General features: G+C 42.0%; 1 protein-coding gene across 6 annotated transcripts in view; it reads left to right on the forward strand.

The window, feature by feature from the left end:
* Positions 1 to 305: 305 nt before the first annotated feature.
* LOC308410544 (phospholipid-transporting ATPase IH-like) overlaps positions 306 to 12,760 on the forward strand; it is a 32,899-nt gene continuing 20,444 nt past the window's right edge. For 5 of the 6 annotated variants that reach the window (XM_080903936.1, XM_080903938.1, XM_080903939.1 and 2 more), the window contains exons 1-5: positions 306 to 767; positions 9,276 to 9,398; positions 9,639 to 9,728; positions 10,758 to 10,838; positions 11,528 to 11,635. In XM_080903936.1, the coding sequence (XP_080760062.1) occupies positions 729 to 767; positions 9,276 to 9,398; positions 9,639 to 9,728; positions 10,758 to 10,838; positions 11,528 to 11,635 (441 nt within the window). In that variant the 5' untranslated portion in view covers positions 306 to 728. The remainder of the gene's footprint in view (positions 768 to 9,275; positions 9,399 to 9,638; positions 9,729 to 10,757; positions 10,839 to 11,527; positions 11,636 to 12,760) is intronic. The other variant, XM_080903937.1, reaches the window with a different exon arrangement.

Raw genomic sequence — 12,760 nt, forward strand, 5'->3', positions numbered from 1 at the left:
AGAATATTTTCTAATTTTGATTATGCCTATTTACTTATTTATTTAAGTAAGCATTTCTTTCCACCTGAATGGTCCATCTTTAAAACAGACTGACCTAAAGTTGTCCAGGTCTAACAGGCTTAATCGTGCTGTGATCTCAGGACGTGGGGTTTATGATGTTGGACCTGTGCTCGTTTTCTTCCCTCTCGTGCTTCTGCATGTGGATATCGCTCGTTCGGTGCAGCATTCAATATAACATCCCGGGAGACGCCAGACATGCCATTGCGCACGCGCAGCGTAGTCATCTGACAGATGAGCGCTTAGGACGTTTCGCAGCACCGCTACATCGAGGGCCACCGCTGGGAACACAGAGCAGGACACAGACTCCACGAGGGACCGTCTCCTGCAAGAATAAAAGAACTCGTCACACGGAGAGCACCCTGCAAGAACACCCGCGGGTTTGGAGGTTTGCAAGCGCTGAAGATTCAGTGTAAAATGTAGCCAGCAGCGCTGGTGAGGGGTCGTTGTAATTTCTCGGGGGCTGCATGGCTCTTCCCAGGGATGCCATGAAAATCAGAGCAGCCGAGTGACTGAGAGACCGCTGCTCCTCGTTATCGCAGACACCCGGCGGCGACGGTGGAGGAGGTGAGCGATGGATCCTCGTGGAAAGATCTACACGAGGTAGCGCTTACGAAGATCCATCCAGGGAGAGCTGAACGTCTCTGTCGCGCAGTGTAGCCGTGTAAAGGATGGATTTCAGCCTGCTCCGGAATATCATCAGCAGATACGTAAGGCCCCCAGTGTGTCTGTCAACACTGTCACACAAGTGTAGCTCGGTGACTGGAAGTGCTCTGATACACGTTTTTGCACCTAAAACCGTGTTGCTTGTACATTTGCTCAGAGGGTTTGTGTGAGAGTGATAAATAACTTCCTGCAATAATACACATTTGACACTAGCTGTTTTATTTTGTTTTGTTTTTTTGGCACAGGCCGGTGGCTGTGGGCTTTGCGATGTTTTTGTGGAGCTGAATGGAGAATGTTCCAGTAGCTACAGATGCAGTGATGACTGGTGAATGTGTAGAATTAAAGAAAAAAAATGCATGCATGCATACTAAACTTCCTCGTGGCTGGGACTCAAAAGAAGTGAGAGGCCGTGCCTTACACCTCTAGCTTGATAGAAGTTGCTCAGGTTAAGTTAATGAGGTTCTAAGAAAGGCGAGGCCATCAAAGCTTCAACATTTATCTCTAATGAGCAATCAGGTCTGCTTGTGAGCAGGAAATATCCACACAGTAATGATTGCAAGCTGTAATAATATTACTGGTTAGCCTGGTCTCAGTCTCTGTCATCAACAGCCACTGATTATCTATCCGGACATGAGGCAGCTGGTCGGTGGGAGCCTGAATTAGAGGAGAAAAAAAAATGACTATTAGGAACCTGCTTTGACAGGCCCAGTGATGCTCATCAGACTGTGTACGTATAGAGCATTGGTAAATCTGCTACCGTCTGTGGCCCTTTCCCGTGACCTTAAATCTGGCTCAGGTGCAGTGACGTGTATCGAGTTATCTTTCTCATCATTCAAACCTGTTTCGTACCCCTTGGTGTCTATGTGTGTGCACATGTGCGCGAAGCAGGCCAGCGACAGTGTGCGTGGAGCTTGACTGATGTTTCAGCAGGGCTAATATCAGGGGAAATCAGATCTGGGAGGGAGGTCATCATCATTACGATCCCTCGCTCTTTTTTCCAATTGCATCCTGCAATATTAAATAGACACGCAATTAATCACAAATTAAATCCTCTGCATATTGATTTGCAACTGGAGGGATGGATGATGACTGCCTTGGCACCTATTAGTTGTGTATCACCTTCTATTAACCCTGCCGTATTATAACAGATGCTCGGGTAATGAGGGTGCGTAGTAGAACAAACCTTACATCCTTACATGAGATGAGGACAGGGTCCAAACCTTTTTTATTTAGTCCAGATGGAGCCAAGTACACCCAAGTTGAGGTTGCTGCCCAAATGTAGCCGGCCCTCTAATTATTTATCAGTGTTGTTTAAAGAAAGACTGTGCATGTTCTTTGGCCGTTAGAGGATGCAAATTTGATTTAGCCCACTTTAATCCACAGGGCAGGTTTTTGAGCCATTGCTTTTGCAACTAGTTTCCTTATTTTTACTGTCATCAATTCAGGATTTCTTGCTTGAAGCATTTCTGCTACTCTGCTCTTTGAGCTTCCTGGTTTTTCTGGACAGCATTGCAATGCCATATATGTGTAACCTAGTTTTGTTAGAGATTAAAAATAAATAAATACAAATTTTCATTGTTGTTTCAGGTGTCTTTGTTTCAACAGAGATTCATTAAAAACTATAAAATCACTGAAACATGTTGGCAGTTGGTCAGTGACGCTACAAAGTATTGTAGATGCCTCAAAACAATATTGCTCATTGCTTTAATAGTTCAGATCTGTTGCATACGCCTTTATAATTAGATGAAAACTCGGAATGCACTGCATTCAGCCATGCTCGTTCACCTCTTCCCTGGCTGAAAAATTGCGGATGAATTGAGCCTGTGCACCATGGCAAACAATATCGGGAAAGAAAACTGTGGTGTCATGAGATTTTGTGGTGCGTGACGTTTAAATGGGACATTTTTGTTGCGTAACAACTTAAGTCTGTTAAACTTTTTTTTTTTTTTTTGCATAAAAGAATGGCTGAGTCCTCATGCATTGAGATATAGAGGCTGATAGGTGCATGAGTGTGCACACAGACTTCTTCTGGTATGTTAGCAGTCGTTGCAGGAAGAGATTTTATTATAATTAAATTTATCTGTAAAAGGACCACCTGTGCTCTGAGTGTGTGTGTTATGTGTGTTCTCGATCTCCGCTCCCCTTCCTCTTCAGCGCCCTTTTCTCATCTGGTAATAATAGAGATGGAGTGATGCCTTAGACTGTTGCAAACTGTGAGAACTGCATGAGGTCATAATCTGTATAAGATAGTGCTTGTGTGTATGGGGCTGGACTTATTAGAAATAGCTGATGCCATGTAATAGCATAATTATGTCCTCATGCTTTTAACTTCCACAACAATCTATCAGGGTCTCAATATTTGAAACCGTATCTGCTTTATTGCCACTGTGCTGTATATAGCTGTAATTTACCCTTGCCCCCCTGCTATCCTAACCCTCTTCTATCTTATCTCTAAATGTAAACTGTTATTCATGCTGAGACCTCTCACAAAATCAGCAGATAAAAAGAGAAAGGCCAGCGATGTTTCCCTTTTGATTAAAAAGGTGCCAGCAGCACCGTGCGCGCTGAAGGGCTTAAGAAGGGTTTCAAGCAACTTTACAGCCCTTTGAGTCCTGACTGGTGTTGAAAGGCAGAACACAGCCTGCTAGATTACTGTTTGCCACATCACTGCTACAAACAGTTAAGGGCAGTCTATTCCTGTCTGCTGCACCCTTTGGAGACGGGGCACTGGTGGAGCAATGGCAGCTGTAGGTGACAAAAACACACAGGATTTGTGTTTGGGGTTGAGCGTTGCCCGCTGATCTGTGTGCATATCAGAGGAAGCAGTCACACATCTTTTGTGCTGGCAAATAAGACTGATTTTTTTAAAAAAAAATTTTGATTCTCGCAGCATGACCCGAAGACAACGTTTTCTTTATGACACACCATTTCCAGCCTGTATTATCGTCTCAGTGTTAAACGCAGACAAAATGAGAGGGTTTTTTTTTTTTTTTTTTTTTTTGGGATGCAGATTAGGGTGGCAGGAGGAAAAGGAGAGAGGAGAGGGAGAGGAGAAGTAGCACAGCTGGATTAAAGACTTATGTAACTGTTGGATCACAGCGAGCTGAAGTGGGAGAGGAAGCTGGGACAACAGCGGAATACAAATGTTGTCATGTTAAAGTAATCAGCTCATATTTATCCTTTGATAATGTTGCCGGTGTTTGTGTTATGAGGTATCCGGTGGCTCTTTAATGCTTTTGAAATGCTGTGCGCGGGCTGAAGGGTCACCATTCCCTTTTTTGCTTGTTTGTTTGCGCCTGTATAATTATTTGTCCCAAACACAATTTTTAATGAATGATTAGAATCCCTAAATGCCCATATTGTCCTTAGGAGCCATGTTCTCTCCCTATTTTACCACTTCCTTTTTCATTTCACTTTATACCCCCCAAAAATAAATTTGATAAACAACAGAGTCTAATAAGTCTCATTAAACCAAATAAAAAAACACCAAGAGGATACTGTGGATATTTTCTGGGACACTAATCCAGTCTCATAATCACTTGACTAATGTTGTATCAGAGCATTAAATTGAGGAAAAAATCTTACATGTTCGATCAGCAGCCATTATAATGAAGCCTCTGTGATCTGTCTCTTTGCCTAATGAACCTGCAGACATGCTGTAGAAGTCTCTGCGTACTGTATTGCTGTGGCGATCAGTGACTAATGAGTGTCTTTTTTTTTTTTTTGATCAAGATCCTCAGGCTCCTTTTTCTTATCCGTGTTCAGTGCGACAACAGACTTCAAAGCCTCTGTTAATAGGTTATTGCATTTGTTTTAGTGTTACCACCCCAAATTTACACAGAATTACTTGCTTTGCTCATTAGAGTGCAACAGAGTCCATTAGATGGCTAATATCGATGGGTTACAGCAGCAGTAAAATTAAAAGTTGAATCGTGCCAATTAAACTAAAGAAATGCACCAGGTGATGAGAGACAGTTATGCATGGAGTCACTGTAGCATCCACATAATACTCAAAGATAACATTTCTGAGGCTCTGTAGCAATATATATTTTAAAACGAGCTAAAATTGCTTAATAATATGGTCGCTAGCTTCTGTTTTGAATAAAGCTAAACAGCATCACGTCCTGCTCTGGAGTTGTGTACGTTGTCCATTCTATGTTAGCATGAGGAGTTCATTAAGGTAAGGCTCGCTCAGAGGAATTTGATCTGTCGGTTAATGAAGGATCACTGCTAAACATGCTGCGTGCAGCACAGCATGACTCGGCAGTGGAGGAAGTATGAGACATGACCATATAATCAAGCCAGTTAATGGCGTATGTCTTTTATTGCCCCTCTCTAGTAGAAAGGCACCGCATCACAGAGGTGGCATAGATGGCACTGCTGGGGTCGAGTTGGCGTTTTCGTAATGAAAATGTATGCATTCATGGTGCCATTAAGTGCTTATGGAGCAAAGCCTGTGTGAATGGTAGGCACATTATTACACAATGCTAGATCTGGAAATACTCTCATGGCTTTCTAAAGCAGCATTTCGAATTATAAACAAATGGCAAAGCACCTACCTAATAGGAGTGCTTCACACAGTGCAGAAACATAAAAGGGAAAGTTGTAGTGGTGGTTTCTTTAATTTAATTTTTTATTCTTTGCTGTAATAAAGTATATCCTGTCATTGTTGATGATTGATGGTGATGTAAGACCCGTCGCTCTGCTGGTTGGGGTTGTTAATAAAGACAAAGCCTCCATGTCCTGCTACCAGCCACCAAGCCACTTTGTCTGTTGGAGCAGCAGAGTGAAGAGGGAGCTGTGGGACACGGGTTGATACGGATCAGTGAGGATTAATGATCAGATAACTGCACACCACAATGCAATCTCTCTGCGTCTTCCTCCATCCCTCTCCCACAGTCACGCTGTCATAATGTGACACTCGCTGCCAGGAGATGATAGGAACAAAGGGAGAAAACACTGCAGATAGAAATATGGGGGAGATGGATGGTGAATTCAGAGAGCTGTGGATTTGAAGAATGGTTGAACTAATGTAGAAATAGACAGAAGTAAATATTTAGAATGTTTAAGATGTAAGCGAGCAATTTCATTGAAATAGCAATGACCATTTTCCACATTTGTCCTGATTACAGTGCAAAACTTTAACCTGAACTCCCACTAATGCATAACGAATCTGAGGCTAGATTATTGTAATTCCTTATAGTCGGGTTTTCCTGATAGCTTTATGGAAAGTCTCCAGTTGAACCAAAATGCTGCTGCAAGAGCACTAACAGGAAGACAGATCACATTTCTCTCTTACTGACTTCTCTTCGCTGGTTCTTTGTTAAATCCAGAATTGAATTTAAAGTCCTTCTCCTCACATTTAAAGGCCTGAGCGATCAGGGTCAGTCACGTCGTAAAGATTTCATATCACCATATTATCCACAACTGAGCACTTTGTGAGTTACCAAAAGTAGAAGGGGAGCCAGAACCTTCAACTATCAGCCTCCTCTCATGTGTGTTATCAGCTCTCAGTTTAGATTTGGAAGATAACCACCCTCATACATGATTAGACTTCCTTTTCGATCAAACCTATAGTTGGGGCTGGATCAGGTGACCCAGGCTCAGACTTTTATCTACTCCTGTAGTTTATGTTTTGTCCTGCTTGGTGTCTTTATTGCTGTCAATTAAGGTGAAAAATACATATGGTTTATGCATTTACTTGGCCACTGAAAGGTCACTGGTTCAAAAAGCCAAACTCTGTCAAATCAAATATGTGGAACTACCCCATGTGACAAGGGACCAGCTGAAAGTAGCTTCCTCTTGTCAAATAAAGTGAACCTCCCACCAAAGGCCCTTTCTATAGCAGGAAAAACCTGCAATGCCAAATTAGAAGTATTTGGAATTTGCCCTTTTAGTTGACAGTGCTTTCTATTCTCCAGCCTCCCATTTAGATCCCCGGTTTGTCCTTTGAATGGATCACATCCTTAGCTTGATTTGATGCAAGCACTATAACAAATTGTACAAAGCCGTCCTTGGTCCAATACACTGCTCTTAATATTAAACCATCAAATGTACTGTATGGTCAGAGAGTTTGATTGTAACCAAGTTTTTTTTTTTTTTGTTGTTGTTGTTGTTGTTGTTGTTTTGGTATTAACATGAACATGAAATTCCTTTGCACATCGTGGTTATGTCGGGTATATATAAGACGTTTAAAGTAAACAACTAAGGCTCAAGGTTAGGTGGCTTAATATTACCAGGACAGCTGTTTGATTTGGTCAGTTCCCTTTACAAAAAATAAATAAATGAAAGATTACTCGCACATGCTGCATCATGTCAGTGACAACTGCTTCTATTTTTGCCCTCAGCCCCACCTTCTCTCCCCGTTACTCTCCCTATACATCCTTTTCTTTGTCCTTGTTACCCTTTTTCTTCTGTAGAAATCTGTTGTTGCTGATTTCTTCCTGTTCTCTGCTTTTGCTGCTTTCGGTTTCTGCCTTACTTTGAGTTTCTTTCGGTTTCTTTCCATTTTCAGTGTTTGTCTGGGTCATGCTGCTCCCCCACCCCGTAATAGTTTGGAGGGGTCTCCAGTCGGCTGACACTGTTGGATCTGTGTCTATTTTTATCTCACTGCCAAGCGTCTGATGCCAGGATCTGGGTCTCTTTGCTTTTAAGTTTTGCAGTTAGCTATTTGGGTGTCTCATCTTGCGTTGAATTCACTGTGATGCTGCATTAACCTTCATTTGATCTTAAACTTGTTAAAACTTGTGGATTAAGTTGACAGGAAACACATTTGGGACATGTACGTGCTGTGGACTGAGCACAAATGTATTAGAAGTTGGGGGGTTTTTTTTTCTCACTGACAATAATGAGCTACGTCTCTGCCAAAATGTTGAGGACGTTTGAAGCAGTGAAGCGCTACTTCCTCTAAAGTGCTTGTTCCAGAACTTTTCTGCTAATGGTCAACACTTCTGCTTTGAGCTGTGTCAGGTCGGCCGCTTTGCCAAAGTCTACACTAACGGTGCCCACTCAGGCCAAAACATTAGGACTCGTGTAGACACAAACAGCCAAATCCTGGTCTCGTGATTCTTGTTTTGTCTCGGAGAGCTCTGTTACTGCAGTAGCTTTTAATGTGGGACATCTCTGAGAAAAAATGTGCTGCGGTGAAGTCCCACAGTGCATTCTGTTAAGCCCTGGGGATGGTTTGCATGCACGGGAACTGATGTGTATTTAATTTTTTAAAGTCAAGCCACTGAATCAGTTGAAAATTGTAAGAGCAACAACATAGCTGTGTTTTGGACCTGTGCAGATGGAAGAGAGCAGAGGGCTGACTGCAGAATATCCTGACTGTTCTGCAGGAAGAAAAAGATAAATGACAAATCCACTCTACCGTGACTCAGAGCCGAACCCACCTACACGCATCACAAACATTAACACATCCTTCAATTTGGCTTGTCTTGTCTGTAAAGTTGTTTGTTAAAAGAAGTCACAGAAGTCGTGTAACACAGTCTTGTGTAACATTCTGTTGCAGTTTTTCATCTAGGACTCTGTTTTTCTTGATTCTAATCAAAAAAATGTATAAATACTGTTTGCAAGTATTTTTTGATTAGTTGTATATTATCTACAATAATGTATACTGGCTGCTCATATACCGGTAAACTATGCTTCCACGCTGTGAAGTCATGTTTTAAGGAGGTGCTGATAAAATGTTGGTGTTATTCAGCTGCATCGTTTCAATTGATGTAAGCCAGATAATAGCAAGGAGGTCATTAATTGTAATCGGACACTTTGTGATATAACCCAGTAGGGCTGTTCGATATAACGATATATATCGGATGAAGATATAAAAGCATCTATTGTTTCATTTTACGCTATCGTTTGCTTCGTGGTGTTGCAAAATAAACTGTTTACGGCAATATTTTTTTCATTATTTTGATGGTCACTGTAGTGGCTATATTAATTTCTTAAAGTTCTCACTTTCTCTTATATTTAATAGAACCACACTACAGACAGACAAGCGTTTGTTTTTATGTGTTGTCCTTAGCAACAACGATGGTAAAACCACCGCGTGTCCGCTTGTTCCACATAAACCTTTCACAATAAAGCTCAAGAGCCTGTTGAGACTTTTCAAAATAAACTGAATCACGTGAAAGAGCAGATTATTTACGGATGAGAAGTAAAAAAAAGAGCCGCCAGGTGCTAAAAACAAACAAACTTTAGACTCAAACGTTAGAATAGGCTTTTCCCCGCAGCACGCCGTGTAATAAATACTTACAAAGAAAACGGCGCCGTTACAACTTATGTCTAAAAATGTATAGTTTCATGCATCAGTTAAAACACTCAACTCCAGGTACACGACGCCCAGCTGGAAACACTTCACGCAAGTCGAACTGCCCGAGATTTACAGAATTTATAGAAAATGTTAAATTTTTGTGATTTATATCGTTATCGGACATAGATGTCTTAATATCGGGATATGAGATTTTGGTCATATCGCACAGCCCTATAACCCAGTTTCTTGTCCCTACCTTCTATTGCTATTTATATCTGCATGTTATTTCTTTCTTCTGCAGTGTGTCGGGGAGGAGATCTGGGTGGACAGTCGGACGGTGTATATCGGGCATAAAGAACCCCCTCCAGGAGCTGAGGCGTACATCCCTCAGCGTTATCCCGACAACCGCATTGTGTCCTCCAAGGTGAGCGGTCCTCAGCCCACAAGTCACTGCTGTAACACTTTTTATCATCACGCAATGTTAGTTTTATACTCAGGCAACCAAGTAATCCTGTTTTGTAGCTGTGTTTCTTTTATTTTTAAAGGATGCTTTACTTTTTTTGTCTTTATCATTGTTTTTTGGCACAGGAACTGTTATGATGTTTGCTTTTCTTTTCTTCTAAATGCCTTTCTTCTAAATGTTTGCTGTTACTCTCTTCCACAGTACACCTTCTGGAACTTCATTCCCAAGAACCTGTTTGAGCAGTTCAGAAGAATCGCTAACTTTTACTTTTTGGTCATATTTTTGGTTCAGGTGAGATTTCGGCTTTATTAATGACAATTATTTTTCTCTTTAATCTGCCTACTGTGCGAGCACTGCAGGCACTGCATGTTTGTGCACTCTCTGTAGAAGATACTGTATGTTTATGCCAGATTTCTGTCCTTGTAGAATTAGCAAATCATTTTTTTCCAATTTTTATTTTTTTTTTGGAGGGGGGGTTGGTTTCTTTTTTTTTTTAAACACAGCTTCACAAGTTCTTTGGAAACAGTAATAGTGTTCTGTGTCACTCTTTGATTTCCACCCTTAATATGGATCTCTGGTTGTTTTAGAATCTGCTGATTTTACATTTGTCTGGAATTGATTCATAATTGCCAGAAGTCACAGTGGTGCTGTCTCATTATGTGGCTGTGTGCACTGTTTAATCATATGAGTGCTGAAAGCTGTTTAGACACTCCCTTATCGTTCACATATTTCAAAATAAGAGCACTCACTCATCTGAGGCTAATGCAAATTTGCAAAGTCAACATTCTCGAATGGATTGTTGTAGTGCTCTCTCTGTACCTCAGAAGCTTTTCTTCTTCTTCTGAACTGCCACATTGTATCAAATATAGTGGCTGAATAACAATGCAAGGATGGACTAGTGATAATAGTCAGATAGTTAATAGTTCCGGTCTATTAAGGCAATTTCTCTTCCAGCAGTTGCCTTGATAGAGGAGTTTGAAACATGGCCACAGACTGGGTGCATGCATTTATTGATGATGGGGCGTGCTGAGGATGTGTTTGTAATTTATAACATTTTTTAAACTGAAATAATGACATTGCTTGCTGCATTTAATGTGTCTCTGAAACTGTAGGGGTGTATATGCTATCCCAGGAGGTTAATCCTAAAGGAAAAGATCAAATTTGATCCCAAGCTTGAAGTTTTAAAAGCTCTTCACTGATGCACATTGAACAGTGCTGTTTACTTGACATCCTATCTTCTATTTGTGGCCACTTCTTCACCCCCCCCCCCCCCCCCCCCCCCACTCTACGTCTTCCTCCTCCTGTTTCTTTCCCTTGCAGCTCATCATCGACACCCCCACCAGCCCAGTCACTAGTGGCCTGCCCCTCTTCTTTGTTATCACGGTCACCGCCATCAAACAGGTAGGATGCACACAAATATGCTTATGTCCAAGAAAAATTGCCCGTGATTATCCTCTATACGCATCAACTGCTGGCCTCAAATACCCACGCACTCTCCGTTCTCCGTTGCTCTATTATCTGTATATACACATTCCACTCCCAGCAAAGGGGCATGCCATTGAATCTGTCTGCTGATGTGAGAAATATGATCATGAATGGTCTCCTCTGTTAATCACTCGAGCTGAGGATCCCGTGACTCTGGGCGATGCATCCTCTCCGTTCCGTCCCAGTACTGAGGGATGGGGTACTATCAGTGATAGAGCTATTCTCGCTCAGGAAGCCAGAGCTTTACTAGGACATAAATCTAAAACATGACACATTGGCTACAAATCCAGGAAACGGGTCACCAAGCTCAGAAAGTGCGATGCTAATTAATTACTATGTATGACTTTGACCTCGTGCTCTCCTCTCTCTTGATCTGGTGCTGGCCCCGATTCTGCTTGTACAACAGTCTATATTCTTTGTTTCCCCACTGCCAACACACACACACACACACACACACACACACACACACACACACACACACACACACACACACACACACACACACACACACACACATATTTATTTCCTCCTTTTTTTTTTTCCACCTCCCCTTACAATCTCGTTTTCTATCCCTTGCTGCAACCCACTTGCTGCATCTCTCTCAGGGCTACGAGGATTGGCTCAGACACAAAGCTGACTGCTCTATAAACGAGTGTCCGGTGGACGTGGTGCAGCAGGGGAAGGTGGTGAGGACACAGAGTCACAAGCTACGGGTAAGAATGGCCTCATTAGAGCAGCATAGCACCTGAGGCCACAAAGCAACACTGCTGTTCTGCTGCATAGCTCACTTTTTTTTCCCTGTAACTGTCGCTCTCACCAGCCCACCCCTTTCTCTTCCTCTCTGCAGTCCTCTCGAACTTTCTTTACTGCTGCTTTTGCTCTCTCTTCACTTTCCCACCAATTAATTTCCCCGAAGCTGTGATAGATTGTCCCCCGGTGTAGCACGCGAGTCCCTCGGAGGACGAAGACGACTGATGTATTTCACGATTTAGGATATTCCTGTCATCATCCTCTGATGTTCTCTTCTGTCATTCTGATGCAACAGTAAATCTCTGTTTGGTGGTGTAATTCAGTTTGCCATGATTGCAAATGATTTTCATAATTTCACATCCCATCTTTGATCGAACTGGTAGTTTTTTTTTTCCATCTTTTCCATCTCAGCTCACGTAGGATTTCACGTTATTCCAGTATTATCTTCTCAGCCCACTATCCGATTCTGTTCACTTTAATGCACAAGTGAACTCTTCTTCTTTTTATAGAGCCATTACACCTCTTTCTGTATGAAAACACACTGGAAATAAGGCTCATTAATTTGCATTTATTAGTGTGGCTTTATTTACAGCAGTGCTGCTCGTGGTACCAAATGCAGGGGCGAATGCCAATATTTCTGTGAAAAATATAAACTAGTGTCACTCAGCTGGCATGCTGCTCTGCAGTAATCTGGCCTGTATCATCCAAGTATGAATGAAAACATCAGACTGCTTAATACTAGCCCATCACCTAAAATGTAGATGCATAGAATAGAGCCTGACCGATATTATGTGTGTGCTAATATCAGTCTGCTGATGAATCTGCATTGGCAGTTATAGCAGCCGATAAATTTTTAATTTATCTGCTAGAAAAACAGGAAAGAAGAGAGCAGAGAAACACGCTTCAACCGTGTAATGGGTGTTACAACTCTAAAACGTACCTGTTGGCGACACAGGAGTGCCTGTAGGTCACGAGGTAGACAGGCTGCTCCAGTCTCCATCAGTGAGATGCTGAACCACCAGTTGCTCTCTAAAGCGTTCATCAGAATATAGAAAACACTTAGAAGAAGCATAAAAACAGTGTTTGTA

Source organism: Rhamphochromis sp. 'chilingali' (genome assembly GCF_963969265.1).
Source record: "Rhamphochromis sp. 'chilingali' genome assembly, chromosome: 14".
NCBI classification, from domain to species: domain Eukaryota; kingdom Metazoa; phylum Chordata; class Actinopteri; order Cichliformes; family Cichlidae; genus Rhamphochromis; species Rhamphochromis sp. 'chilingali'.